The sequence below is a fragment of the Rana temporaria genome, chromosome 5, assembly GCF_905171775.1.
Source record: "Rana temporaria chromosome 5, aRanTem1.1, whole genome shotgun sequence".
Taxonomy (NCBI): domain Eukaryota; kingdom Metazoa; phylum Chordata; class Amphibia; order Anura; family Ranidae; genus Rana; species Rana temporaria.
In genome coordinates this window covers 236,783,539-236,810,381 of record NC_053493.1, presented here as the reverse complement: position 1 = coordinate 236,810,381, position 26,843 = coordinate 236,783,539, and the positions used below count along the sequence as shown (strand labels likewise).

Sequence of the window (26,843 nt, the reverse complement as noted above, 5' to 3'; positions counted from 1 at the left end):
AAAGCTGTGTACTAACGATCTGATTATCGTACAATCGCTTTGAAAGCAATATTTTTCATCCGCATTTTGGATTGTGTGTAAGGCTGGTATTTTCCCCAGAAATGTACCAACACTGCTCTATACAGATATATAGAGTCTATAGCACATTTTGTCAGCACTGAAAATTACATGGTCGAACATTACTGCCAAAAGGATTTTTCTGACTACTATGAGATGTCTGTGAGATTTCTCCTCACTTCCTATTTCCATGCGTTACTCAGCAAGAAAGCGGTATACATAAAGCGCCTCAACAGAGCCCTATGAATTCTTAGAGCGTTCTTCACTCGCCCCCCTTTGAGGGACAACAATTACGAGTTACTGTCACAGTTTCCGTATCACGTGACAAGGCCCCAACCAAACCATGTGACCGAGACATCAGCCAGCTTTTCCAATGGTCGCCCTGGCAATGGGCATGCGCTATGGTGACCTATGACAAGGGAGACGTGTTACGTCAGTCAGGTGCGGTCCGGTGACGCTGTCAACTCCCGGTCATGTGCTAAAACTGCTCTAGTCAGGTGGTGGGTGAGTCGCCGGTGACGTATTCCGGAAGCTTTCTGCTGCACGCGGAAGTGAGAGAGAACCGGAGGGTGTTGTTGGACGCTTCCTTACCCGGGTTCTGTGAAGTGGGGGGATTCTTAGGGGAGACGTCACACGACACCGGAAGTAGAGATGGCAGGGAACGGGAACAACCTACAGGTAACCGGGGGGGTGGGCACCCTCGCCAGGCTTCGTACGGGGATTAGAGGTCTTCCTTAATGTGTCAGCAGGACCATGGGGGTCTTTTCCTGCCTACCTTCCTCATTAGACTCTACCTAGAGCGCACTGTTTATGGAATGAGGTGACACTCAAAACTGGATGGTGTCATGTTCTCTGATCCCTGGCCTCAGATATTCTTCTAGGTCAGATTTATACACAAGTGTTCCATTTAACCACTTTTACCCCCTTCAGGACCAGGGTGTTTTTTGATATTCAGCACTGCGCTACTGGCAATTGCGCGGTCATACACCCGGGTACCCAAATCACATAATTTGTATTAATTTTTTCACGCACATAGATCTTTCTTGTGTTGGGATTTGATCACCAATTGTTTTTTATATATTTTTTTTATTATTATTATTATAATATACATGAAAAAAGACTGAACGTTTTTGAATTTTTATTTTCCTAAATGTAGGCCAAAATGTATATTGCTACATGTCTAAATCAAAGTGTGTTTTTCAGGACACTGTACTATTGGGGACACTAGTAGAGCTTGACAAACTGTTCGTGCCGAACATTGGTTCTGCCCCAAACAGTGCCTGTTCGGGTGTTTGGACACGCAATTTTGCAGGGTGCTCGGTGGGATTTTCGAGTGCCCCTCAATACGCTGCGTGCTGTACAGTCCATTCTAGGGCCCTGATTGGCTGAAGCAATGCACCTGACTGCTGTTCAGGTGCAAGGCTTTGCCCAGTCAGAGCTGGTTGTTGAGGAGCAGGCCGGTGTTCTATCAAAAAATGCCTTTGATGGTTCAGCGCATGTGCAGTACCAAACATCACTCCAGCTGATATGTTGAACAGCGGGCGTGAAGTCGAGACTGTGCATGCGCAGATCACCGGAGGCATTATTCGACGCTATGCAAACAGCGGAGGGAGAACGTACTTGCCAGATTCTGCCCATGGGTGGACTGACAACTCATGGGGACCCCGGGCAATAGATTATGGGGCCACCCAGTATATATATAATTACACACACACACACACACTGAAAAGGTACTGGAGAGGCGGGCAGCTATAATCTGTGTTTTTTTAAAAATAAAAAATAAAAGATTTTTACATACTGTCCCTGGTTTTACTGAGACTGGCAACGCTGATGGGGCCCTCGGGCAGTGCCTGAGTGCCCGAATAGTCAGTCTGCCCCTGATTCTGCCTCGCTGTTGCAACCTGCCACAGTCACAGGGCAAAACCCACCATTCAACACACAAAACCGGCCTCGCAACAGTGAGGCAGAATCTGACAAGTATGTTCTCCCTCCGTTGTTTGCATAACTTTGAATAATGTTTCAGACGATCTGCGAATACGCTATGTTGACGTTCCCTTCCAATCCATACCAGGCCCTTTGGGTCTGCTATAGATTTTAAGGGATAACCCAAGCCAACAAAAAAAAACGGTGTGGGGTCCCCCACCCCCCAAATCTATGCCAGACCCTTATCCGAGCATGCAGCTCTGCCCCCACCCCAAAGTACACCAAGGGCTTCTTCCCCACAGCCCTGGGCAGTGTCTGTCTGTGGGCAGGGGGCTTATTGGAAAAGGATTGTATGGATTTTTCTTTTCCCTTTTATTGGTTGGACTAGTCTCTTTTTCAACCAAACAATGTAATCTGGAAGCCTCCCGTGTGAATGAGTACATTGTACGCTGTTTTTTTTTTCTTCACATTTTTGTCTTGCCGACAATTTTTTTTTATTATTTTTTTTCATTCATCAGTCAGCGGGGAAGCACATGCACTAAATTGTTGCCTCATCATACAGACTGGCTCACCAAGCTGTTGTTTACAAAATAAAAAAAAATCACACAGGCCTTCCGTTTGCTTCATCAGTTCAGTCATGTTTTTTCAAAGAAAAAAACAGATCAGTGTAGAGAATAAATTTGGGGTAGTTCTAAATTTTTCTGTTGCATGATATTAGCATAACAGTTTATAAAATGCAAAATATCAGTAAAAGAAAATGTAATACAATTTTAGGGTACACAAACACAATAGTTTACCCATTTTTTTTTTTTTTTTGTAAAATATAAAAAATGAAGTTGCACCAAGTAAATAAATACCCAACATGTCGAGCATTAATTCTGTATACCTGTGAAACAGCGAAAAAATAACTTCAATACCCTATATTTTCTATAGGTGATGCTTTGAAAGCCCCTACAGGTCATCAGTTTAGTTTTACCCATTAGTGCTAAAATTAATCATCTTTCTGGAGTGTGCAGTGACATGTACCATGTGTAGCACAATTGCTGTTTTGTTTGCTTGTTTTTTATATATAGGCATCCAAGCGATTGCATTTGTGTATTTTTATTTTTTACTTTTATTGCTATCACACAGGGGACCGATAGTCCCCTATGTGATACCAGATACATGACAGGTCCTCTTGGGAGAAGTGGAGTGGGGGGTCCAGCAGTGTGTTCAAGGAGAAAGGCAGGAGAGGAGTATACTCAGTGAGGGGGCAGTCTGTACAGGATGGGTCCCTCGCTTGCCGATGCTGACTGTCATTGTTGGCTTTTATATGTAATTGGTGGCTTTTTTTTTCTATACTTTATAGCGAGAGAAGGCGCTGTCATTCGGTCCCCCCACTAAATGAAACAAAGAGGCAGGGTCAACGGGTGATGTCACTGGGTGACCCCGCCCCTTTGTTTCATTTTGTGGTGGGTCCGAATGACAGCACCTTCTCGGCGCTATAAAGTAACGAAAAAAAGATACGACAATTGCATTTAACCACTTGCTTACTGGGCACTTAAACCCCCCCCCGGCCCAGACCAATTTTCAGCTTTCAGCGCTGACGCACGTTGAATGACAATTGCGCGTCATACAACACTGTACCCAAATGACAAAAAAAAAAAAAAAATCCACAAATAGAGCTTTTTCTTGGTGGTATTTAATCACCTCTGCGGTTTTTTATTTTTTGTTATAATTTAAAATCTATATTTTTATTTTTGTATTTTTTTTTATATTTTGTTATACAATTTTGCAAACGGGTCATTTTTCTCCTTCATTGATGTACACTGATGAGACGGCACTGATAGGGTGGCACTGGTGGGCACCGATAGGGCAGCACAGCTAGATGGCACTGATTGGCACCACTGGTGGGCATTGATAGGTGGCACTCGTAGGCACTGATAGGTGGCACTGGCCGTACAGAGGAGGCAGATGTGCCTCCTTCCTCTTTGGGACCGATGTCCCATTTACATAAGCCGGTGATCGGCTTTTTTTTTTCTCCTCGCGCTGTCAGCGTGAGGAGGAAAAGAACCGATTACCAGCTTTTTGTTTACATCACGTGATCAGCTGTCATTGGCTGACAGCTGATCACGTGGTAAGGGGCTGGCCCCTTACTCGGATCTGTGATAACCCTAGTCTCAGTGACTCGGGTGATCACAGCGCGCGACGTCCTCCCAGCATTTGGGGTCTACGCTGTAGCCATCATTCGGCTATAACGCGGGCAACAAGTGGTTAAAAGCCATCAATGACAGCTTTGGCAAAAGAGGGAGCCTATCTGCCCCCCTCCCCTCACTGTGTATACTGCTTTTCTCCTCTCCTGCCTTTGGCTGCCACAAATGACGGCTACATAATCTAAAAAAAAAAAAAAAGCCAGCAATTACATTTAAAAGCTGACAATGACGGTCAGTGCTGGCAAGTAAGAGAGCCTGTCTGTACAGACTGCCCCCTCACTGTGTATACTGCTCTTCTCCTCTCCTGCCTTTGTCCACCACAAATAGGGCTTTCATCCATTAAAAAAAAAAAAACATGTTCACGGAAGTGGATGAAAATGTATGTAAATGGATGATCATCCATTTACATTCGTCTTTCCATAGAGATGCATTGATGTATGTTTTTCATCCATCAACGGATGGATGAAAAATGGGCAAAAGGCTGTATGTGTGAAAGGGGCCTAAATGTCTTTTTTTCTTTTCTTTTTCTTTTTTTTATCTTTTATAGATGACAGTTTTGCTGCAGCGGGTTCTATACATGGTACAGATGCACCACGTTACAGGCAGACTAAGGGGACCCCCCAGGCACTATATTGATCCGTACAGACACTGTACTAGTAATGGCGGTGATCAGCGATTTTTTAAATATAAAATAATAAATCTTGCACTGCACAGAGAATAAACAACTATATATGTGCATAAATATCCAGCACAGTAATTAATTGTCCAAATATAATGTGACGTAATGTTATACCATGTGCAAATGTGATCCTGCTTCACTGTCGATATTTCTAGTGACACTTCACCATGTGATATTGCCACTCCTTGTGACAATATGCCACCACTAGCAGCTAATCTCCTCAGAGTTGACCTTTTAAACCTTTGGTCAAGATCGCATCTGTCCCTTTAACCACTTACCCCCCGGACCATATTGCTGCCCAAAGACCAGAGTACTTTTTGCGATTCGGGACTGCGTCGCTTTAACAGACAATTGCGCGGTCGTGCGACGTGGCTCCCAAACAAAATTGGCGTCCTTTTTTTCCCACAAATAGAGCTTTCTTTTGGTGGTATTTGATCACCTCTGCGTTTTTTATTTTTTGCGCTATAAACAAAAATAGAACGACAATTTTGAAAAAAATGAATATTTTTTACTTTTTGCTGTAATAAATATCCCCCAAAAATATATAGAAAAACATTTTTTTTCCTCAGTTTAGGCCGATACGTATTCTTCTACATATTTTTCGTAAAAAAAAATCGCAATAAGCGTTTATTGATTGGTTTGCGCAAAAGTTATAGCGTTTACAAAATAGGGGGTATTTTTATGGCATTTTTATTAACATTTTTTTTACTAGTAATGGCGGCGCTCAGCGATTTTTTTTTTTTCGGTATTGCGACATTATGGCGGACACTTCGGACATTTTTGACACATTTTTGGGACCATTGGCATTTTTATAGCGATCAGTGCTATAAAAATGCATTAGATTACTATAAAAATGCCACTGGCAGTGAAGGGGTTAACACTAGGGGGCGGGGAAGGGGTTAAGTATGCCTGGGTGTGTTCTTACTGTGGGGGGGGGGGGGTGGCCTCACTAGGGGAAACACTGATCCTCTGTTCATACATTGTATGAACAGAAAATCAGCATTTCCCCTGCTGACAGGAACGAGAGCTGTGTGTTTACACACACAGCTCCCGTTCCCCGCTCTGTACCGAGCGATCGCGTGTGCCCGGCGGCGATCGCGCCCGCCGGGCACACGCACGGGAGTCGGGGGCGAGCGGGGGGCGCGCGCGCGCCTCCGGCGGCGCGCGTGCGCCCCTAGTGGCGGCTAATAGGCAGGACGTCCATTTACGTGGTCTCGCCTAGGAGAGCCACCTTGTGGACGTATTTCGGCGGTGCAGCGACGGCAAGTGGTTAAGGAAAATGTTGGAACCGATACAGTAGATGTCATCTCCCCAGGCCCTTAATATCCTGAGACCAATTCTAAAATATAATTTAAAACTATCATAGTGTTTTCTGTAAAGAATTACTATTTATTAAAATGCAAACAAGCAATACATTTTAATCGTGCCCTATGCTTGGTGCACTGCAGAGTAACAGGCTACTTAACACAATGTTGTAGGATGTACTTTTATAAAGGCCGCAGTTTGTGTTCATCAACCACTATAATGCAGACAGGCACTGTCATCCAGTTCCCCTTGGCAAACTCCTCATACCACAAGCTACTTCCCCAAAAACCTCTCCTCTGCTGTGTGTCATGTGGCTTTTCCCACTTATGTCACCGCCACCAGCCCCTTAAGTTTTACGCTACAGATGTGACTTCCTCAGAAGGATTCGAGCAGGGTTATGTATGGCAACTTATAGTATGGCTGTGATAGTGTGGCAAGCATCTGATGCTTAACTGATACTGGTTGGGAGGGTCAATAACTGACACTAATACAGTGATCAGGCTGTACTGATACTGGTTGGGAAGGGGTAACATCAAGTGGTTAACTGTGTGCCTAACTGTGTGCCTAACAAGTGATGTGTGCTGCTTTTACTCACAGTTCTGCCTGCTTTTTCTCCCTGAACTTAGAATTCATTTCAGGGAGAAGAAACAGACCGTTGTCTGTGTACAGAGTCAACACAGAACTCTGTGATTTGGCCACAGCTGATCAGCAGGTTTTGGCAAAAATCATTGGCTGAAATTTGTGTCCAACCACAGTACTAGTCAGATGGGGTAACCAGGAATCACTCCGTGATCTATGGGTACATCGTTGTGCCTGGCTGTGTTGCCCACTTGCAGTATATCTACTGTGAGCGGCCTGGCAAACAGTTAAAGTGTATCTAATGCTGCGTTTACACTAGTGCAACTTGGGGCTGCAAAATCGCATGACAACTTGTACCCCATGATTTCCAATGAATACCGTTCATATCTGTGCGACTTCAAAGTAGTCCCTGCACTGCTTTGGTCCAACTTTGATGCCATGGTATATAGACCTCAATAATACACAGGACATTGCCTCAAGTCTCATTAAAATTGCGCAGCTTTCGGGTCGCAATACTGGAAACCTAGCCTAAAGCCCAAATCTTCAAAATCCTTTTATTAGTGAGAAATTATAAAATAACCCCCTGTTTATCTAGGTCAGTGGTTCTCAACCTGGGGGTCAAATGATAATTTGCCAGGGGTCACCGATCCTGGACTGTTCCTGAACTTGCACCGGTCTCCCAGCCTTTTTGCAACCGCCCAGCAGGGCTGTCCCAGGAGCCTGTGGCCAACCAGCTGGGCTGTTCCTGGAGCCCACGGCCGCCCACTCAGCTGGGGGGCAGAGACAAGAGGTCAGCTAACTGGTGAGGAATGTGAAGTGGGAGGGGCTGGAGGAGACCTCAGATTTCTGGACACCACAAAGTCATTGACACAGTGAAGCCGGAGACACAGTGGGTAACACTACCTGTGATAGTTGCCATTAAAAGTCCCCACTACAGTTCTTAGATCAGCAAATGACCTTGATCAAGAGCACCTAATTTAGCTCATCCCAACTCCCCGCCAGCACTGCCACTCATCCCAACTCCCCACCAGCACTGCCACTCTTCCCATTCCACACCCCCCCCCCCCCCACCAAGGAGTAACAGAAGGAAAAAAAATATGAGAATACATGGAAGGGGGAGGAACACAAAGAGAGACAGCTAGAGAGAGGGATGGGGGGGGGGCAAGAAATTATGATAGAGGGAGATAAAGGGAAAGAAAGGAGAACAGAGAATAAAATGGTACATCCTAGAATATACCATATGGGGTTTTAATATCGTACGAGTGGAATGGACAACCCACACTACGAAAATAATTTGACTGTTAGTGGTCCCCACAACTTGAGAACCACTGATCTAGGTGGTACAAACACAGCATAATTACATAGTGAAAGTATAAAGGTAAAAATCCAAACCTTTTTGAGTTGTCGTCGGAACAGGAATGGAGAGAAAATGAACTGATTAAAATGATTGGAACTGTTTGTGATCCTAGTTTGGCAGTTACATTGATAGGTTTAGTTCCACTTTAGCTGAAGTAAATGAAGTGCAATGTCACTTAAGGGGAGGGGGTGCTGTGATGGTGCAGTTCTGGCTGCGCTGCTATTGCCACAAGCTTTAAAAGCGTGGGGGGAAAATTGCTTGCCTCCCATCATAGAATCTCATGAAGAGAAATTGGAAGTGTTGAACCCAGACTGAAACCTGCAAGCAGTGAGTGCTTCCTATGTGGCCCTGCTTAGTGTCGTGGTTGCACTGGGGGTAATTGGCAAGGTCTGGATGTTACATGGTGGTGGTCTGGAGGTGGGAGGGAGGGTGGGTCCTTGCACTTACCTTCCTGATATCTTATTTTAGTGGGCTGCAGTTGGCTTCTGTCTGCTTTTTTATTTCACAGATGGTTGGTAAGAAATCTCAATCTCTAAGCTAATATGTCTTTACTTTGCGAGTTCTAAGCACTATGGCTATTGTAAAACCATATCATGCTCTTCTATGGATCCTTTTTGTACTCGGCAAAACGTTGGGTATATTTGAGACTTCTGCCTTAAAGGATTTTTTTGGACATCACGAGATCGAAGATGGTTTCCACCTTTTCAGTTTTTTTTTTTTTTTGTGTCCTTTCGTATTACTTGCCTTCCACATCTCATCTCAATCTGGACTGTCTGCCTTCGGATGCCAATTCCTCAGTTATGGTCCCTTCTTCAGGGTCAGCTTTCATGGCTAGAAATGTTTTCTTGCTTGAACACAGCTCACAGCCCTTAGCCGGGGTGCCACAGCTGAGTCACTGCTGGATCCTTTGGCGGTAGTGGGGAAACTGTGGCCTCTACCTAGCAGACATAGCAGTGGAGTTCATTAAGGCTTCTGCTAGGTCTGCAGCATTATTCAATTCAGCCAGAAGGGCCAGGCTTAGAAGGCAAAAAGTCAGAAGTTGCCGGACAAGAGGGTGCAAGTACCCCCCCCCCCCCCTTTTAAGGACCACCAAGCTCTACTCGGCTGAGACTTTGGCACAGATACCAAGTGGTTCCATAAGTGTGGCACTGGGGGAAGGCTGTCCCCTTCCCCGACAAATTATTTTTTTAATGAGACTGCCCAAAAATCCAGAGAATGCCCTGATGGGACTGCATTCAGATTCAGTCCTTTGCCCATCAAGACATGATTGTTCCTGTTCTGGGAGATCAGCCTTTTCATGGATTTCTAGTTCCGAAGCCATCAGGGAAATACAAGGATGATCATAAACGTGAGGAAGCTGAACAGGTATCTGCAGGACAGAAAATTCAGAATGGAAAACATTTTCTTGGTCAGTAAGACCCTTCTATAAGAGGTGTTTATGATCACACTCATTCTAAAGGATGCATTTTTGCATGTCCTAATCCATCCCACTTATTAGTGTTTTCTTAGTTTTGCATTTTTTTAGATCAAAAGATTTTTTGGCAGCTCCAAGGATTCTCATAAAGATCATACAAGGCTCATCAGACTCCAGAATACTTTTTTTTTAATCCCTTACCTGATTGATATTCTGCTTTATGCCCCAATAAAACAGAATGTGTTGGAAGTTCTCCTTCTCCCTATTCATCGACCAGCTTTTCTAACATGAGAAGTCTTTGCTGAGTCCAACCCAGAACACTATCTCAAAGCTTCTTGCCATGACCAACCAGGTGGCATTGGTAATCTCTTTGAGAGACATAGGACTTTTAGATTTGATGAATTCCATGGTTCCAGCCCTACCTTGGACCTTGCTCTAGAAATCTGCCAGTCATTGAAATAGGGGATGTGTCTGCTAATGTTGGAAAGCGGCATGAGTTGGTCCAAACGGTGCCCAATAAACATCTCAACAGATGCCAGCTCATGTGCTGGAATATCATCAATGATTCCGTGTCCAGATCTAGTCCAGTCCTCTTCCAACCTGAGAGAGCTAGTGTAATTATAGCGAACTTTTCAGTAATTTTTAAACCTTTCTGTCAAGCTTTTCTGCCAGTGAATACCTTATATAGCCCACTTCCTCTTTGTCTGGTAATAAGCCCTAGACAAATGTTTTGAAAGATGTCCCCCTACCTCTTGTTTGGGGACAACGTTAAAATGTTGGATTTCCGTTAATTGTTTTATCTTGGTCACAATAAAGGAGGGAATCTCCTAATGGGGCCCTTTAATAGCAATACAACTTGGCAGAGGGTCTAACCCTTCCCTACGCTATCCAAAAAAAAATGCCTTTACATACACTTCAATTGTGACAAAAAACTCATGCCATTAATTTACATACACCCTGTTCCAAATTATAATGAAAATTCGATTTCAGTGTCACAAAGATTCAATATTTAGTTTTTCAGTTTAACTCATGGATGGCATTGTATCTCAGGGATCTTTTGATCACTAAAAACAATCTCAGACACCTGTGATAAGTAGATTTCCAGGTGAGCCCAATTAAAGGGAAAAACTACTAAAGGAGGGTGTTCCACATTATTAAGCAGAGCACCATTTTCAAGCAATATGGGGAAGAGTGAAATAGTTCAGTGCCTTGGACGAGGTATGAAAACATTAGTTATATATATTTTGTGAAAACTTAAAGTGGTTGTAAACACTTGAGGAAAAAAAAAACACCTGCAAGACAAAGACATGGTGAACTAGCATACTAGCTCATTATGCATTACTTACCTTAGAATCAAAGCCGTCCTTGTCTCCCCCTCTGGCCGCAGACATCTCTTCAAGGTTACTTCCGGGTATCGCCACTCTGGCGCTGTGATTGGCCGGAGCGACGATGACGTCACTCCCACGCGGGCGGGAGCCGTCAAATATGGCATTGCCGGTTTTATGAATGTGGTTTTTACTGCGCCGTACACAACGGTGTAAACCTATTGGCAAATATCTCCTAAACCGTGTAGGTGTAACTTCTGGGTGGGGGTTTACAACCACTTTAAGCGTGATTATTGCGCTATTAAGAGATTTGTGGCTGATTTAGAGCACATACGGGTTTTGTGCAGTTGAAGGCACATTGAGGAAGATTTCTGCCAGATCCATGCGTCGGATCAAGAGCATCTGCGAAAACCCCATTACATGGCAGCAAACAGATATTTGAAGCTGCTGGTGCCTCTGGAGTCCCACGGACATCAAGGTGTAAAGTCCTCCAGAGTCTTGCAGCTGTGCATAAACCTTCCATTCGGCCACCACTAACCAATGCTCACAAGCAGAAACGGCTGCATTGGGCAGAAAAATACGTAAATACAATCATATGACGTCCACCCAGAACAGGGTCTGCCTCCCGGCGTCATTTGACGGCGGGCGGTGGATAAAAGGCTAAAGGGGGTTATAAAGGAATTTTTTTTTTCCCTAAATAGCTTCCTTTACCTTAGTGCAATCCTCCTTCACTTACCTCATCCTTCGATTTTTGCTTTTAAATGTCCTTATTTCTTCTGAGAAATACTCACTTCCTGTTCTTCTGTCTGTAACTCCACACAGTAATACAAAGCTTTCTTCCTGGTGTGGAGAAAGCCTCTTGAGGGGGCAAGCAGGAGTGTCAGGAAGCCCACTAACACACAGCTCCTTTCTCTATCTGCAAAGTAGAGAGCGTCCTGACCCTCCTGCTCGCCCCCTCATGAGGCTTTTTCCACACCAGGAAAAAAGCCTTGCATTACTGTGTGAAGTTACAGACAGAAGAACAGGAAGTGAGTATTTCTCAGAAGAAATAAGGACATTTAAAAGCAAAATGGAAAGATGAGGTAAGTGAAGGAGGACTGCACTAAGGTAAAGGAAGCTATTTAGGGATTTTTTTTTTCCCCTCTACAACCCCTTTAAAGAGCAAATTATAGTCTTGCCCGTTTCATTTCTGTTTGCATATGGAACTTGGTGGAAAACTCTGCCGCTATAACATTTTTCTCCGCTTCCTTCATCCTACTGTGTACCTCCCCCCCTTTTTTTTTTTTTTTTTTTTTTTTTTTTTTTTTTTTTAAGGACTTTGCAGCAGGTGCAATTCCCGTCTAGTGTTGCCCAGCCTCCCACCGGACCCACAGTGTCATGTTTATGCCCCTTGAGCTACTGTTGGGTTTTGTAGTGCATATGACTTCAATAAAGCCAGCAATATCTGGGTGAAAGAAGGCCTGCCCATGCACTCTTATAGAACCCTTGTGCAGCCAAAATTCAAGCTGGGTGGCCCTGCAAGCATGATCTGGCTTTTGAAACGGGTCAGTTTAAAAATGAACCAAGATTAGTAAATTGGATGCAATCACTGTTTGGCAGCGCCACTGTTTCTGTGAATGTTCCTCATGAGTATGACAGCCATGGAACAGTGATGACAGTGTTTGGAGGTAGCATAACCTTGTAGAGAATGGGGAACCCAGAATGGTAGAGAAACTAGAGCAATGAAGTGGTGACAAGGCAGTAGCACAGTGGGCCTGAAGTAAGGTGGCATACAAAGTACAGGGGATCGCTGTGTATGTAGTGCTGAATGCAGACGTCTGTACTGTGGGGAGGAAATGATCAGAGAAGGTAGCATGTCTGGGGGGGGGGGGGGGGGGGCACCAGAGAAAGTATTGCCTCTGATAGAGGGGCAGCAGAGCATGTGGCACCCAGCTGGTTGAGTTGCAGCAGAGCAGGTTGTTGTTGGGACGGCTAAAGTGCAACCGAGCAGGTTGCAGTCTGGTTTGTTGAGGAGCACCAGGGATAGTAGAGCTCCCAGAGAGGGGAAGGGCACAATATAGTAGCGTGTAGGTACAAAAGAACGGTTGCATGCCTGAAGGGTAGATTAATGCCAGAGATTCAGAGAATGTAGTAATTATGGACTTTGACCTTTCCTGGTTCGTTCATTTCTGATGGAACTTATAGCACATGTTGGGAAGCGCTGGAACCCTTATATCACGCCTGGATTGGGCTAAGAATCCTCATGTTCTGTGAGCAGCTGGTTAGGACCGATCACTCAAATCTTGGCTTTGCACCTTGTTTTTAGTAAACTGGATTCAAGTGGCCAAAACCCATGTTCTCCAGTCCTTTAAAAATACACACATGAATGGTACAATTTATTTGAATAAGCACTAATTGCATACTATTTTTTATTTTCTATTTCTAACAGAAAGCTATTGACCTCGCCAGCAAAGCCTCTCAGGAAGACAAAGCAAAGAACTACGAGGAGGCCCTTCGTTTATATCAGTGTGCTGTACAGTATTTTTTGCATGTGGTGAAATGTAAGTGTTTTAAAGGAAACATGACAGATACAGAAATGCATATTGAAGAACTCGATACAAAAGTGAAAACACAGCTTTGAATGAAAGCCTCTATAGTACCTAGGCAGAATCTGGGTGGAACATAAAGGCATAGTGTGTATACCTACCAGTTCTTGGTATTTCCAGTGTGTGGGCTGACAGGTGATGTCTCTACAAGTGTTAAACCTAAGGTTAAGGGCACACGACAGGGATGTCAGCGGTAGGGGTGCAACGGATCAAAAAACTCACGGATCGGATCGATCCTCGGATCAGGAGTCACGGATCGGATCATTTTCGGATCAGCAAAAAAAAAAAAAGGGTCCGTTTTTTCATTGGTCCAAAAAAAATAAAATGTATATATATATATGTGTGTGTGTGTATATATATATATATATATATATATATATATATATATATATATATATATATATATATATATATATATATATATATATATATATATATATAAAATAATATATTTTTTTTTTTGGACCAATTAAAAAAAAGGAACCTTTTTTTTTTTTTTTTTTTTTTTTTTTTTTTTTTTGCTGATCCGAAAAAAGAGCACAATAGCAATTCACAGGGGTGGATTAAAGAGGAAGCAGGTGAGGCTGTTTGGGACTTAAAGTACAATCTTGATGTTTTTACAGCTATATATATATATATATATATATATTTTTTTTTTGCTGTAAAAACATCAAGATTGTACTTTAAGTCGCAAACAGCCTCACCTGCTTCCTCTTTAATCCACCCCTGTGAATTGCTATTGTGCTCTTTTTTCCCCCTTTCCCCCCCCTCCTCTCACACCAGTGCTTCACTGCTAACATTCCCATTCAGCTTGCTAGAGCCCAGTGCACAGCGTGACACGCCTCCCCGGGGAGGCGGGGAGGCGTGTCACGCTGGGCTCTGGCAAGCAGACTGGCCGCCGCTCCGGAGCTAGGCCGAAGCCGGGGACTTTCCTAGGCCTAGGCTCCGGAGCGCTCCGCGGATCGCGGGGTGTGCCGATCCGAACGGGGTGGCCCGTTCGGATCACGGATCGGTGACGATCCGTTACACCCCTAGTCAGCGGTGACATGTTGGCTGACACCCGCTGCTATCTGATCCTGTCTGTGATATCCAGATGGATAGTGACCCCTATTTTCCATCCGTCTATCGGATCGGATGAAAACGGACAGGATTTCCATTTTCATCCGATCTCCCTATAGAGGAAAGCGGGGCTCTGACAGGTCCTTCTCTGCATAGTGAGCGGAGACTGACCTGTCATTTCCCTCCACTGAGCAAAGCTGAGTCCGCCAGACGAACCGCCCGTGTGAAAGTACCCAAAGGGGTGTGTGATTTTTTTTTTATTTTTTTTTTCCTTGGGGATATGGACTTCCAAACAATGACGTTTTGCTGTCGCCAAGAAATAACATGGTTTAACCACTTAAGGACCGCCTCCTGCAGATATACGTCGGCAGAATGGCACGGCTGGGCACAAACACGTACCTGTACGTCCTCTTTAAGTGCCCAGCCGTGGGTCGCGGGCACGCGCCCACGACCTGAAGCTCCGGGGCCGCGGGACCCGATCGGCGCCGGAGTCCCGCGATCAGTCCCCGGAGCTGAAGAACGGGGAGAGCGGTGTGTAAACACAGCTTCCCCTTGCTTCATTGATCGTGTATAGGGTAACACGATCAGTGACGTCACACGTCCAGCCCCGCCCCCCTACAGTTAGAAAAACATATGAGGTCACACAACCCCTACAGCGCCCCCTAGTGGTTAACTCTCAAACTGGAATTGTCATTTTCACAGTAATCAATGTATTTTTATAGCATTTTTTGCTGTGAAAATTACAATGGTCCCAAAAATGTGTCAAAATTGTCCGATGTGTCCGCCATAATGTCGCAGTCACGAAAAAAATCACTGATCGCCGCCATTAGTAGTAAAACATTTTTTTTTATAAAAATGCAATAGAACTATCTCCTATTTTTTTGTAAACGCTATAAATTTTGCGCAAACCAATCGATAAATGCTTATTGCATGTTGTTTTTTTTTTTTTGCCAAAAATAGGTAGAAGAATACGTATCGGACTAAACTGAGGGATATTTATTATAGCAAAAAGTAAAAAAAATGGCCAGGTCCTTTACCTGCATAAAGGTCCGGGTCTTAAGTGGTTAAAGTGTAAAGACATTAAATGGTGTCATAACTGATCACATGTGCAGCATCATGGCAGTTGCAGTTCAAACAGAGGCTAAGATGGCAGCCTCCTTGGCTGAAAAAGATAGTTTTTAGTTCCACCTTAAGCATCTGTTGCACTTTCAGATTGTATCAGCTTGCTGGTCTATAAGTGAACTATGTAGCTAAAGATCTGGTTAAAGGATAGGTTCATCTTTATTAACCACTTAAGACCCGGACCAAAATGCAGCTAAAGGACCTTGCCCCTTTTTGCGATTCGGCACTTCGTTGCTTTAACTGACAATTGCGCGGTCGTGCGACGTGGCTCCCAAACAAAATTGGCGTCCTTCTTTTTTTTTTTTTTTTTATAAACAAAAATAGAGCGACAATTTTGAAAAAAATTCAATATTTTTTACTTTTTGCTATAATATCCCCTAAAAATATATAAAAAAATTTTTTTTTCAGTTTAGGCCGATACGTATTCTTCTATATATTTTTGGTAAAAAAAATCGCAATAAGCGTTTATCGGTTGGTTTGCGCAAATATTATAGCGTTTACAAAATAGGGGATAGTTTTATTACATTTTTATTATTTTTTTTTTTTTTTTACTATTAATGGCAGCAATTTTTTTTTCGTGACTGCGACATTATGGCGGACACTTTGGACAATTTTGACACATTTTTGGGAAAATTCTTCGCTGGGAAAATTGTCATTTTCACAGCGAAGAATGCTTTTAAAATGCATTGTTTATTGTGGAAATTACAGTTGCAGTTTGGGAGTTAACCACTAGGGGGCGCTGTTGGGGTTATGTGTTCCCTGAAGTGTGTTTACAACTGTAGGGGAGTGTGGCTGTAGGAGTGACATCATCGATTGTGTCCCCCTATAACAGGGAACACACGATCGATGCAGACGCCACAGTGAAGAACGAGGAAGTCGTGTTTACACACGGCTCTCCCCGTTCTTCAGCTCCGGGGACCGATCGCTGCACTCCAGCGGCGATCGCGTCAGCGGGACCCTCGGTCCCGGAGCTTCCTGTACGTACATATGCCCAGCCGTGCCATTCTGCTGACGTACATATGCAGGAGGCGGTCCTTAAGTGGTTAACATGTTACACCCATATTTCTGCCCATGTTACTAACTAAGCAGCCCCTGCACCTAATAAAAATAATATTAAATGCACTTTTTGCAGGTAACAACATTTTTATTTTTATCAAATTTATTTTAATAACATGCTTTTGGTGTAAAAATCTATCTAAAGGTGGTTTTCTATTTAAGATGCATTAATAATTTAGTTTAGTCAGCATGAAATGGAGCTTAGTTGTGTTGCATGAGGTTGTATTTTCTGCAAAATTAAATTTTTTGGTAAACTCATTCAATGAATGCAAGCTGAGGGTAGAGAACACTACAGGGGGGGGGGACTTGATACTTGATATGGGGGAGGGGGCAGAGGACACTATGGGAGTGGTGTGAAGGGGGGAGGGACCCTCTTCTCCCCTGGGGACAAGAACCCTATCTCCAGACCATACTGGCTGGCGTCGGCCACCCTTCGGTGCCAGGATCAGGAAGGGGGCAGTAAAATCTAAATCCCTAGCCACATGCTCCCTCAGGGTGAACTGGCTTTGTATTAGTGAAGCACTTTAAAGTGCGGTAAACCTGTACTGTTATTACTGTACTATGTTTGGATTATTATTCACTTCATTTATTAGCAGGTGAATGCGACCCTCCATGCATTCACAAATTCACATACATTGCATCCGGCAAAAGGTTGCTGAAAGTGAACTACAGTATTGTGCTTTTTGGCCAAATCCCTAAGACCCGGTTCACACTGGGGCGACACGACAGGCGGCTCGGCCGCCTGACGTGTCGCGTCCCATTCAATGCTATGGAACTGTTCCAATAGGAGTGACGCAAGTCGCTCCGACTTAGAAAAAGGTTCCTGTACGACTTCAGCAGCGGCTCGGGGCGACCTGCATTGACTTCTATGCCGAAGTCGTTTTGCAAATCGCCTCCGAAGTCGTCCTTAGGACGACTTGCAGTGTCGCCCCTGAAGTCGTGCCGCTGCTATGTGAACCGACTCTTAAAGTGAACCTGTGGTTTACCGATGCAGGGCAAAGTAACAGGTTCACTTCCACCTTCCAGCAGCACAACGCTACCTTTTATACCCAGATAGCTCCATTTAGTCTCCAAAAGCATGGTATGCTTGTGTAAGCTTAATATTGTTCTAGTCATATCCTACACTGGGCTGACAATGGTCTCCCTCCCCTATGTGGCAATGATGGGCCAAACACCAGTTGAATGCTTCTGTATACCAGGGGCCCATTCACACAGGGGCTACTCGTCAGGGGCGATAGCCGCCTGACAAGTCGCATTTTGCTTTGTTCAATGGAACCGTCCTCATAGGAGCAACGCAAGTCGCTCCGACTTATAAAAAGGTTCTTGTACGACTTTGGGGGCGACTCGAGGCAACTTGCATTGACTTCTATACAGAAGTAATTTTGCAAGTCGCCTCTGAAGTCGTCTTCAGGTCGCCTTGCCGAGTCGCCCCCAAAGTCGTGCCGCCCCTGTGTGAATGGGCTCTAAACCTCACGATACTCTCTCGATTTTTCACGGCATAATTTTATACCAAAAATTGGGCTAACTTTACTTGTGTTTGAAAGATCACTGCACAAATACAGTGATGTAGAATATTTCAACAATCTCCATTGAATTCTCTAGGGTCCCTGCTAGATAGATGGATGGATGGTTTAAGGGTTATAAGCAGTGTGGATTTGATTTAAATCACTAGCAAAAATGCTAGATTGAAATAGACTTTATTTTAATGATGGCTGGTGATGCAGCAGTGACCTAACAAAGTGAGGGATGTGGCGGCGGCAGGTGAGTGGATGTCCGCTAACAGGCACTGCCATGATGGATCTGAAATGACAGGTGCTCTTTAAATGTAAGGACTCTTTCTTGCTGGTAGTTAAAATCTTTAATATTTTCAAACAAAATGAAGGTTTCCTACTTAGAATAATAATCTGTCAGGTTAGTAAAACAGTGATATCAGAATGAATTCAATCATACAGTTTGTAGTGTACATAGATCTGCAAAACCATGGGATAAAGGAATATTCCTGAACTTTGTTTTATCTCATTACTATGAAATTGTGTGAATTCATCAATGCAGTGCATGTTATCTCAGCTTGCAATCATTGAATGAGGTTACCAAACATGTAAATATTGCAAAATATACAGCCTCATGCTATAACTAAGCTCCATTTCATGCTGAATAAACTAAATTATGAATGTATCTTAAATGGTAAACTCTCTTCAGATAGATTATTACTCCAAAAGCATTTTATTTAAATAAATTTGATAATCTGATTTAAAGTAGTAAAAAAAAAAAATGATTACCGTAATCATTAATAATCAAAATCGCGATCTCTTTCCCTTCCTGATCTTCAAAACAGCATGTCATGATCTTTCTAACAAGTGCAGAGAGTTCTCACAGTTGGAAATAAAAAAAAAAAATCCAGGCAGCCTGACAAGTTTTACTGCAATATGGGAATAAGTGGAAACAAATCTTTCTGTATCTTTTTGTTCTTTTATCAAAGGAAAGAACTCCAGCGTGTAGGATGAAAGAAGTTTAACCATTTAAAGACCAATTCTTTCTGACATTTATGTAAAAAAACATTATTTTCTGCTAGAAAATTACTTGGAACATCCAAACATGATATAGATATATATTTTAGCAGAGACCCTAGAGAATAAAATGGTGGTTGTTGCAATATTTTATGGCGCACCGTATTTGCGCAGCAGTTTTTCAAACGCTATATTTGTATTTATTTTTTTAAATACACTTTTAATGAATTAAAAAAAAAATAAACGGCAAAGTTGGACCAATTTTTTTTTTGTATAATGTGAAAGATGTTGCACCAGGAGAATCGTGATCTTTATTCTAAGTAAAAAAAAAATGGGATTCTCATTTTAGCCAGAATCATGCAGCTCTACTTTTACATGTTGGGTAACTATCAACTTGGCACAGCTTCATCCTTTATATTATTAAAACATTGGGTAATATAGAGCATATGTGTTCCCAAAAGATTAACTTTAGTGTATTTTTCACAGAAATAATTGCATTTAATTAAACTTGTGTGAATAGCATAAAACTGGAACTACCACTATTTTATTCTCCAGGGTGTCTACTTTGAGAAAATATATGTTGGGGGTTTTAACTAATCTTCAGGCCCAAAAATATTTTTTGAACCTCTGCAAAATAACACAAAATTGTTCTTGTTTAAATGTAAAAATGTGTTTAAATGTGCATTCAGGAGCAGATTGTATAATGTGTCTCCTCCTTAGAATGTTACTGAGCACATTTCGTGTGAATAGGTTTTGTCAGTTAACATTAACAAGATGATGCATCATTTTGCAGATACAGGATTAAGACCCCTTTCCTTTCACACTGAGTCAGTTTTTAGGCGTTTATATGCTGTAAAGCGCCTGAAAACTTCCTCTCATACCTCCCCAGTGTGAAAGCCCGAGTCCTTTCACACTGGGGCAGGATGGGAAAAGTCCTGCAAGCAGCATCTATGGAGCAGTGTAGAAGCACTGTATATAGCGCTCCTACACTGACTCTGCCCATTGGAATGAATGAAAAGCGCTTCAGAAGCATCCCAGGCTCTTTTAATCACTTAACCCCTTCTTCTAGCGGCCAAAGGAATGTTGCATTTAATCTTTGTATGTTTTTTTTTTTTTATTTGTATTTTTTATTTTAGATGACGCTCAGGGTGACAAAGCAAAGCAGAGTATTCGAGCAAAGTGTATAGAGTACCTTGACAGAGCAGAACAGCTTAAAGAATATTTAAAGAAAAAGGAGAAAACCCCAGCAAAACCTGTAAAGGAAGGAGCCCCTCGAGCTGCCGAAGATAAAGGGTATGTGTCTCTAAGGGCAACTTTTTGCACCATGTGCATCCACTTCAGTGCTTTGTGCAGACAGCCCATAGAGTTGTATGGAGATGCTGCACAAACAGTGAAAATTTGCCATGTGGGAAGGAGTGGGAGCACAGATCCAAGCGCATACACAAATTTTGACATGCGACTGTGTGCAGCTGCTGTGTTTGCATCCACTTCTATGGGCGTCCTGCGTGCAGTTTTGAGATGGATACACATACAGCAAAAAGTCACTCAGCATGGAGGGCCAGTATAGCGTGCTTCTGAATGAGTCCTTAACCACTTCCATACCAGGCACTTACGCCCCTTCCTGCCCAAGCCAATTTTCAACTTTCTGCACTGTCGCTGTTTTAAATGACAATTGCATTGTCATGCTACACTGTAACCAAACGGAATATTTTTTTTTTACCAGAAATAGAGCTTTGTTTTGGTGGTATTTGATCACCTCTGTGGTTTTTATTTTTTGCTATACAAATAAAAAAAGTTTTTTTTTTTTTTCTTTCCCTCCACTGATGGGCACCGAAAGGCTGCAATGATGGGTACTTATGGGTGGAACTGATAGGCGGCACTGATGGGCATTGATCCATGGTACTGGGCACTAATGAGCACTGACATGCGGCACTGATAGGTATTCCTGGTGGCACTGGCAGGATTTTTGGGTGGGCACTGGTTGGCAGCTGCCTGGGCATTGATTGTTGGCTGCATTGGCACATATTGGTGGTCTAGGGGGGCATACCTGGTGGTCCAGTGTGGATGCCCATTCCTGGTGGACCTGCACTGGTAAACTATAAGCACAGAACCCCGCCTGTCGGGAGAGCAGCCGATCAGCTCTCCTCTACTCACGTCCGTCAGATGCGAATGAGGAAAAGCCGATCAGCAACTCTTCCTGTTTACATTGTGATCAGCCATGATTGGACATGGCTGATCACATGGTAAAGAGCCTCTGCCGGAGGCTCTTTACCGAGATCGGTGTAGCCGTGTGTCAGAGTGACACACCACACCACCGATCGCCACGATGTGCGCCCCCACAGGCGCGCAGCGGCTGGTATCCTGCTGAACGTCATATGATGTCCGGTCAGGATAACTCAACCACTTCCCGGACGTCAATTTGCTATTGACCGGGCGGGAAGTGGTTAAAGTGCATTTGTTACATTTAATCTGGGTGTAAGCCTTGTCGGTGGGAAGAGGAACAAAAGTTCCTCCACTGTGTGGACTGTACCCTCTTTCAGTAAACCAGTTTTGGCTTTTGTAGTTATTAACAGTGGGCTAGATTCAGATAGAGATACGACGGCGTATCTCCTGATATGCCGTCGTATCTCGGAGTTCCGTCGGTCGGATCTATGCGGCTGATTCATAGAATCAGGTTCCGCATAGATCTCCCTAAGATCCGACAGGTGTAAGTGACTTACACCGTCGGATCTTAGGCTGCAATTCCAGGCCGGGCCGCTAGGTGGCGTTTCGTTTTTTTTTTTTACGCGACGAATATGCAAATGAGGATTTCTGCCGATTCAGAAACGAACGACCGCCTGGCGCATTTTTTTTACGTTGCTTGCGTTCGGCTTTTTCTAGCGTATAGTTACCCCTGCTATGTGAGGGGTATCCTATGTTTAGTATGGCCTTTGTTCCTGCGCCGAGTTACGCTCACGCCAAAACCAATGACGTCCTAGCGACGTCATTTGGAGCAATGCACGCTGGGAAAATTTGCGGATGGCGCATGCGCTGTTTGATCGGCGCGGGGACGCGCCTGATTTAAATTGTAGACGACCCCTAGCCGCGGAATTTGAATTCCGCCGGGGGATTTGCGATACGCCGCCGCAAGTTTAGAGGCAAGTGCTTTCTGAATTGAGCACTTGCCTCAAAAACTTGCGGCGGCGGATCGTAAATCAGATAGGTTACGCGGATCTTTAGATCCGCGTAACCTATCTGAATCTAGCCCAGTGTGTTATAGCTTTTGTGAATTTTCCCTTACTCTAAATATCTTTTATGATAGTTTGACTATTTTTATGAATGTTTGTCTATGCTTTGCATTTGGTAATTTTGATAACCGAACAAGAATATGATGCTTAATCACCACAAATAGCCCTTTAGGTACAGTACATGTAATCTGCTAGCTGACCCATACTTTTTAAATGCGTTTCATTCTGCAGCAGTTGAATTTTTTTTTTTTTTTTTTTTTTTAGAAATGAAAGTGATGATGGGGAGTCAGAAGACCCAGAAAAAAAGAAGATGCAAAGCCAGCTTCAAGGTACCGTTCCCCCCCCCCCCCTCCTATATAGTATAAATATTTTGTTTTTATATTAATTTTTTGTGTACTTTTGATGTGTGTGTGTGTGTGTGTGTGTTTTTTCCCCCTTGGTTTTTAATGTGAAATGCTATCTGACTATAAATAGAACATTTATACATAACCGACTCAAATTTTCCAGATTTGTACTTTTTAAGTCTATTTCACACTTTGATGCGTTACTGCATGTTGCATTGAGCATGTCCAACATTTTTAATAATGTACCCTTAAAATGTACAAAGTCTAATTAAACCATTTAAACAGGTTAAACCAAAAAAAAAGTCCCCTCCCAGACTTATGTCATAATGTGCTAGTATGCATTGCATACTAGCACATTATGACAGACTTGCTTTTTAAATATGCATGTGAAACCACTCTGCCATTTGCAAAGTGTATTCTATAACTCGCATTTTTTTATTCTTCTACTTTCTACTACTTCCACATTTATTCTACTTTATCCAAAACAGTAATAATTGGGTTGGATTTTCACTTTAAATTATTGTTAATTTGCAGGTGCCATTGTCATGGAAAAACCAAATGTAAAATGGAGTGATGTTGCTGGCCTGGAAGGGGCCAAAGAGGCACTGAAAGAAGCTGTGATTTTACCAATTAAATTTCCTCATCTCTTTACAGGTAGGTATTTACACTTTTTGTTCTCTTGTGAATATTTTACTTGTTTTACAGGGGAACTTAAGTATTGCTCTAAAACACTGAACAGGCAGGCTTTTATTGCAGAAAGAGACATGCAATGCCTCTTCTGCAATAAAATTCCACCACCTGCCTGCTCACTGTCTCCTCTAGGACTGTTAATGCAAAGCTTGGCTTACAATACCAGGCCAGTCTCAGAGTGGCGGAATGACCGCCTCCTGCTCATGTGCAGGAGTTGCGTCATCCACGGCCGGCCAATGACTAGGTATGAAGACCGGCACTCGGGAGAAGATGCCGGCGCAAGACTGTTGGATGGGAAAGTATGGAGACTTTAGTTACACTTTAACTGTGGGGGATATGTTAAAAATAAAAAGGATCTGTAAACCAACTATCTTCTGAACAGTTAAGGTGAACATTGGAAAATGCCACTTTGCCCTAACACATCACTGACTTGTGTCTCCAAAGCTGGATTGTTGCTTTATGACTAGTAGTCATGGCTGTATAAGGAATTGCCATGTTGGTTATGTATACCAGTACCCTGCATTTCAGAATCACTTTAGTCTCTCCTTATGTTTTCAAAAATGTACAGTACTTGGTGTTACTAAACCCACACCAGTAAAATCAGTCTGTATATGCAGCATAGCATGCTTGTTGTGGAACTTATGGGGTTAATCCTCTGCATTGTGTAAAAAGGCTGTTTTATCCTGTATTCACAGATCCTCCCCCCTCCTGCACTGTCTATCTGGGGAAGGTCAGCTGACACAGGCAGGGTAGTTGACCTGCACAATGCTCAGTTGTGTCTTTTTTATACTGGAGAGAACATTTACTTGTTCTCAGAGATAGCCAGGTCACATGATGTTGACATCACACATGTGGGCGTGTATATACAGGCTGTAGTGGAAATCTCCTGCCTGATCTCTCAGCACTGGAGAAATTGTGTAGTTTATCGTGTAACTGTGGTATACAGATCATCCAAAAAGGTATATAGTGGCAGTATTTTAATGCAAAAAGATGATTTATAAGCTGTGGGCACTGTGGAGGGGCGGATGAACTATTTTCATATTACTGGGTTTACACATTATGAAGATCTGTGAGCATCAGTTGGAAGCACTGCACAATCATGATAGTTTTTGCAGTATAAATGGAAAAGTTGATAATCTTGGGGAAAAAAAGCATCTTCCTGATCAGAGTTGCTTAAGGATTTACTTGGTTCTTATAGTTTGGTTGATATGGGAGGGGGAATTGTGGGAAGGTAGGTGAACGAGAAGTTGGCAACATAACCCTGAGCAGAATAAATAAAAGCACAGGGCCATTTGAATGATTGATGTACAAGACACGGACTGGATCCTGCCTGGGTGCTTCTCTTCTAATGGAGTGCAACAAGTTGTGTACAGGCCCATTTGAATGATTTTTTTTTTTTTTGTTTTTTTTTGTGAAGTCCATGCAGATTATTATTATTATTATTATTTTTTTTAATGTGTGTGTTGTTTAATATTTATTTTGGTGGTTAAAAGGGCACCAATACAATATAGTGACCATTACACAATATTGAACATAAATTGTCTCGCCAGAATTGCAGTACTTTTTTATATAGAGGTAACACATGGAGAAATATAGAAATAGTTGCTTTGTATTGGGAATTTGAGAATGTATAGAGTATGCAAATTCTCTTCAAGTTTGTCGTAGTCAGAGTGTGTGTGTGTGTGTGTGTGTGTGTGTGTGTGTGTGTGTGTGTAAAGTGTAATATTTTATCTTATTTGCTTCCTTTTGGTCTGTTAAATATAACATTGAGAGCATTTTATTTATAGCTGTCTGACAAATGGCAAAAAAGTCATTAAATTTAAACAGCCATAAATCTTGTGAGCTGATAATTTCCTGTACTCCATGGACTACCTGTTATGGAGAAAAGAAGGTGTTATGTAGTCTAAGGGTCAACAAACTTTTATAGGGTTTTGTTTAGGGATGTCCCGATACCAATACCAAGCATTTCCCCGGGTATTTGTACTCGGGGGGGGGGGGGGGGGGGGGGTCCGATACCTGGGCATTCAGGGTGATCGGTGTGGCAGGGGATATGCAAGCACTGATCTGCCCCCTTTTCAGCTGCTTTAGTTAAAGTTATACAGCGGTGATTAGTGCTTGTAACTTCCCCCCCCCCCCCCCCCCCCAAAGCTGCACCGATCACCGCTGTTGCTGTATCCTCCTCCGTGCTGTGTGTCCCCCTCCGGGTCCTTGTCCCCCCTTCTTGCTGCAGTCCGTGCTCCGTGTCCTCCCCCATTCCCTCTCTATGCTGCTCTCCCCCCTCAATGTCCTCCTCCACCCCCTTGATCTGTCAAGATGGAGAGCGGAGGTAGGAGCCGCTAAATCCAACTCCTACCTTTTCCGATTGAACAGTGTCAGTGATCACTGACTCTGTTCATTCACATAACTGAGCATCGTAACCTGTGTTTACGATGCTTTCGTTTATGAATGGAGACAAGCTTCTCTCCATTCATTTTAGCTGAGGCTGCAGAGAAAGGGACTGGGGAATCTGTGTTCTTAGTCCCTCTCTCTGTCTCAAAGGGGAGCTGTCCGGGGTTAAGACCCCTAATATCTCACCAAAGACCCCCTTAAAATACTGCCCCTGTCACATGACATTTAAAAAAAGTATCGGTAATCTGTATCGGCGAGTACTTGGGGTTGGGGGGGGGGGGGGGCGCGCGTATCGGTACTTGTACTTGGTCTCAAAAAAGTGGTATTGGGACAACCCTAGTTTTGTTCATTAATCAAGAGTTTTAAACCAAATGGGTCCAGAGTTCCTAAAACATTGGTGTGTTGCTCAATGATATCAAAGTATTTAAACCGAGAACTGCTCGGTCGATGGGATATTTATGCTGTTGAGGAGATCTTTTAGTAGGGGAAGGGGTTTTGTTTTGAAGAAGGCAGAAGTCATTTAATCACCCAAAAATAAATATCGCTATGAAGCACACTCTATGTATATACAATTGTTTCAGAGCATGTCCATTTCTTCCTTGTAGGTAAAAGAACCCCCTGGCGAGGGATCCTACTTTTTGGACCTCCAGGAACAGGGAAGTCCTATTTAGCCAAGGCTGTAGCTACAGAAGCAAACAACTCCACCTTCTTCTCTATTTCGTCTTCAGACCTTGTGTCAAAGTGGCTGGGAGAAAGTGAAAAGTGAGTACACTTGATTTAGTAGAATTATATTTACAAATGTTGGATAAACTTAGGTTTCACTTGCATGTGATTGAGCCGTATTTTTCTTCCCCCCTTTAAAGCAGTGTTAAACCCAAAAATGTAATGTATTGCAGCTTGCCAATCCATCAAATATGGTGGCTGTATTAGTCGTCTTTTTCTAGGCTTTTTTTCACCTGGTGATCTGGTCAGTAACACAACTCCTGTATCAAGCTTGGCATACATTATTCACTCATATTGTACAATCTCCCTGT

The 26,843-nt window shown here is 43.1% G+C and overlaps 1 protein-coding gene across 3 annotated transcripts in view; it reads left to right on the top strand.

The window, feature by feature from the left end:
• Positions 1 to 490: 490 nt before the first annotated feature.
• VPS4B (vacuolar protein sorting 4 homolog B) overlaps positions 491 to 26,843 on the top strand; it is a 44,657-nt gene continuing 18,304 nt past the window's right edge. For 2 of the 3 annotated variants that reach the window (XM_040353610.1, XM_040353609.1), the window contains exons 1-6: positions 491 to 735; positions 13,260 to 13,371; positions 20,297 to 20,453; positions 22,652 to 22,716; positions 23,266 to 23,385; positions 26,415 to 26,571. In XM_040353610.1, the coding sequence (XP_040209544.1) occupies positions 709 to 735; positions 13,260 to 13,371; positions 20,297 to 20,453; positions 22,652 to 22,716; positions 23,266 to 23,385; positions 26,415 to 26,571 (638 nt within the window). In that variant the 5' untranslated portion in view covers positions 491 to 708. The remainder of the gene's footprint in view (positions 736 to 13,259; positions 13,372 to 20,296; positions 20,454 to 22,651; positions 22,717 to 23,265; positions 23,386 to 26,414; positions 26,572 to 26,843) is intronic. The other variant, XM_040353608.1, reaches the window with a different exon arrangement.